Here is a 3,633-nt window from a genome sequence, read left to right on the forward strand (position 1 = left end):
AAAAAAAAAAAAAAAAAAAAAAAAAAAAAAAAAAAGAGATGGAGATCATCCTGGCTGACTTGGTGAAACCTCGTCTCTACTAAAAATACAAAAATTAGCTGGGCATGGTGGCGTGCGCCTGTGGTCCCAGCTCCTCAGGAGGCTGAGGCGGGGGAATTGCTTGAACTTGAACCCAAGAGGCGGAGGTTGCGGTGAGCTGAGATCACGTCACGTCACTGCATTCTAGCTTGGCAACAGAGCAAGACTCCAACTAAAAAAAAAAAAAAAAAGACCCAAAACCTAAAACCAGACCAAACCCCAAACCCAAAACTGCCTCTGAGAACTCATTGATTTCCTGTGATTCCCCATTGCTTTGGCTGCCAGGAAGCTCAGAGCTAAATTTATTACTCAAGGGCTAAAAATAACCCTCTTATCTTTTTTTCCTCCCTCTGAATGACTGCTCATCCCTCTCCTCTTATAAAGGTTCTGTTTTGTGAGTTTTAATATTGGGAACTATCTCAAGTGTGTGTGGGGAACAAACAGGGTATAAATTATGAATAAATCCACAAAGTGGCCGGAGGTCTGAAGGCCTTGCTGTGTCTTAAGGCAGACGCAGAGCTCAGTCCCAGACCAGACATGACTTCACTGAGGCAAGTGGAAGATTTAGGAGCCAGCAGATACTTAGCCTATACCCAACACAGATGTGACTTCCAGGACCAGGAAGGAGAACACCCAGGCCTTGGTCCCCACCATCTTTCCCCCAAGCCCCGTGGGAACGTGGCAAGAGGTGGGTGAGGGTGCTTCGCAGAGTCGCTGACTCTGGAATGTGGTCCCCTGGGAAGTTTCTCAGATCCAGTGACCTGTAAAGGAACAAAGCTTGTCAGGTTCCATAGTTCTGAATCACCTCTTAGGGCTCAAGCAGAAATGCTTCCTGACCTGTCGAGGAGGGAAAAGTGGACAGAATAATGTCTTAGGAGACTGACATCAGCCTGAACTGTGACACCAGGCAGCTTGGGAGAGGCAGAGGCTCAGAATCTGAGTTCAAATGGGACAGACTAGGCTCTATCCCTGGGTGTAGGCTCCAGGGCCCCACATGGAGATGGGGTGCAAGGAAGAGCAGCGGCAAGGAGGTTCCTTGCCAATGAGGACTCTCCAGGGCTCACTCCCAGCAGCCTCCTGGTGACTCGTTAATCACTTCTAAGACCCAGGCTTGAGGGGCATTTGCTTTGCCATCCTTTGATGGAATTCACGCTCTTGCACGGGGGCTACATATTAGGGCCAGGAAGACCTGGCTCCGACCACAGTGGCCTCTCCTAAGGCGGGCAGGCCACTCCATGAACACATTCCCAGATGTGCACGGCTGCAGCTGGAGCACATTTCTGGCCTTTTTGTTTGGGGCCTGACTGGGGGTTACACAGCCGGGAGCCAGCTGAGGGAAAGCAGAGGGAGGCACTGCGAGAGGCCAGGGCTCCCCAGTCACTGCTGAGCGTGGGTGAGGAACTGCAAGAGTCGGGAGAGGAAGCAGGTCTGGGACAAGGGCAAGGAACGAGGGACATGCGTGGTCCAGGCTGCAGCTGAGCAGAACATTTTTCTCTCTCCCCAGAGCTCCGGCCAGCCCAGAATCTGACTCGTTTCTGGAGACTCAAAAGTGGTTCCCTTCACCCTCCTACGTCCAGGGTGTGGTTAAGAAAGGGAAGAGTCCTCCTCTCTAAAAAAATAAATAAATAAATATCTGAAAACACTTGGCTATTCCAGGGGAAGAACACACCAGTCCCATGCTGCAGACCATCTAGCTCTAAAGCCGCTAGCCCCACCGCCACCTGTTTCTCAGATGAGGGAGCGGAGTCCCCAGGACGTCCCAAAGGCCTCCACCCTGCGGTCTCACTCTGGGCTCCCAGCGGGGAGCTGAGCAGTCCGGAGGCCTGCACGGCATTCAGCCTGAGCCTGAGCCTGCTCCAGGGATGTCTGGAGCCCGAGGTGGCCTGAGACACCTTGTGGAAAAACCATTTCCCATCTGGCAGCCCACGGAGGCTTCTCAGCATGCCCGCCGTGTCCTCAGCATAGGCCCTGATGGTTAGGCTCGCCATCCCACGCTCCTCAGAACACTTGGATAAAGCAGACTGGCTGACCGCGGAAAAAGCAGGGCACCCAGAGGTAAAGAAACCCTAAGTGGGGACCTTTTGGGGGTTCCTGACCTCAGGTGGGGAAGGGAAAGGACTTTGGGCCAATGGGGGGAAAGCAGATTCCCAAAGCAGAAAGGGAGTCTTCTCTGTGGAAGATGAAGGGTCAGGCAGCAAGAAGTGGAGGGAGGTGGGGAGAAGGGAAGGGGGTAGTCAGGGGAGGGAAGAGCCGTGGAGCCCAGCAGGGGGGTGAGGAGCACAGAAGTGGAACTCACCGTGTCCTGAGCGGGACTCCTCAGCTGGGGGTCCAGCCTTCGTCTCTCCCGCAGCCCAGCGCCGGCCTTATATAGCACAGCTGGTGGCTCAGCCTGTGGCAGCCAGCCAGGGGAAGCAGCCGCGAAACCAGATCTGAGCATGAGCCTCCCTCTCCCCTCCCCACGTCCCCTGCAGCTCACAGAGACCAGGATTTTATGTCCAGATCCTAACGGGGAGATGCCACAGGACCTGGTGATGGGCCAGGTGGGCAGTGGCCTGGGGCTTCGCAGTCCAGAGCAGAGAGAGAGGGGTCAGGAGGCGGGCCGGGCACTAGAAGCAGCCCTGGGAAGGGGCCACGGGGAATTCTACATCTGGGCAGCATTTCATGGCCCAGGGGATGGTGTGCTCTTGCCTAAGCCTTGCTTGCTGATGCCCCACATTCCCCTGGTCCTGGCCCACCCACACAGAGAAAAGACTTTGCTGGTCTTAGCACATACTCCAAACGCTCCTAGGCACACAGGCCACCTTGGCTCCTCAGCTGGGTGTGTCCGGTCTGAGCTGGGCAACTACTCAGCGTCTCTGGCTTCTGAGGGAACCCTCAGGGAACCTCAGAAGGGATGAGACAAAGGAACTGTGGGGCATCGGCTGTCAGCTGGTGAGAACGGTTCTTCCTCTCTCCTCCCCACTTCCATCTGGGTCCCTGCTGGTACCCACTGAGACCCCAGGGCACCAGCATGTGGACTCTTCTGAGACCTTGATGCTCAGGCATATGCCTGTGTGTGAGAGTGTGTCTGACTTCAGGTATGGACATCCACCATGTGGACAGCCAGTCTTACCCACAGGGGCGTATGCAGCTGCATGTGCTGTGAAGCCCCACTCCCGGCCCTGGCCCCAGCATGAGGTTATCTGTTTGCACAGATAGTGGTTCTCTAATTTTAGCATGTGTTAGAATCCCCTGGAGGGCGGTTAAAGCGGATTTCTGGACCCCCACCCAGAGTTTCTGATTCAGTGGGGGCCTGAGAGTTTGCATTTCTAACAAGCTCCCAGAAGATATAGATGCTGCTGGTTCACGGACCACATTTTGAGATTGACTGGTCACAGTGATAGAGCCCCAGATGAAGGAGGAAGATGAAGATGGAGCATACTAGGGACTGCAGTGAAGCTTCCAGTGCTGCCCCATGTAGCAGGCTCATCCAACCTGGGCTGGGCTTCCTGCCTCATGCTGGCAGCTGGAGATGGAGGCCCGGCCTCTGGCCATCCCCACCAGGGTCCACTCACT

The 3,633-nt window shown here is 55.0% G+C and overlaps 1 protein-coding gene across 1 annotated transcript in view; it reads right to left on the minus strand.

Moving 5' to 3' along the window:
- Window positions 1-3,380, minus strand: part of CILP (cartilage intermediate layer protein) — a 17,166-nt gene extending 13,786 nt beyond the window's left edge. Inside the window, exons 1-2 of the mRNA XM_032250980.1 lie at window positions 2,375-3,380; window positions 672-839 (exon numbers count right to left, since the gene is read on the minus strand). Of these exons, the coding sequence (XP_032106871.1) occupies window positions 672-732 (61 nt within the window). The 5' untranslated portion in view covers window positions 733-839; window positions 2,375-3,380. The remainder of the gene's footprint in view (window positions 1-671; window positions 840-2,374) is intronic.
- Window positions 3,381-3,633: the final 253 nt, after the last annotated feature.

The sequence above is a fragment of the Sapajus apella genome, unplaced genomic scaffold (genome assembly GCF_009761245.1).
Source record: "Sapajus apella isolate SASKATOON/1434 unplaced genomic scaffold, GSC_monkey_1.0 scaffold74, whole genome shotgun sequence".
In the NCBI taxonomy this organism is placed as follows: domain Eukaryota; kingdom Metazoa; phylum Chordata; class Mammalia; order Primates; family Cebidae; genus Sapajus; species Sapajus apella.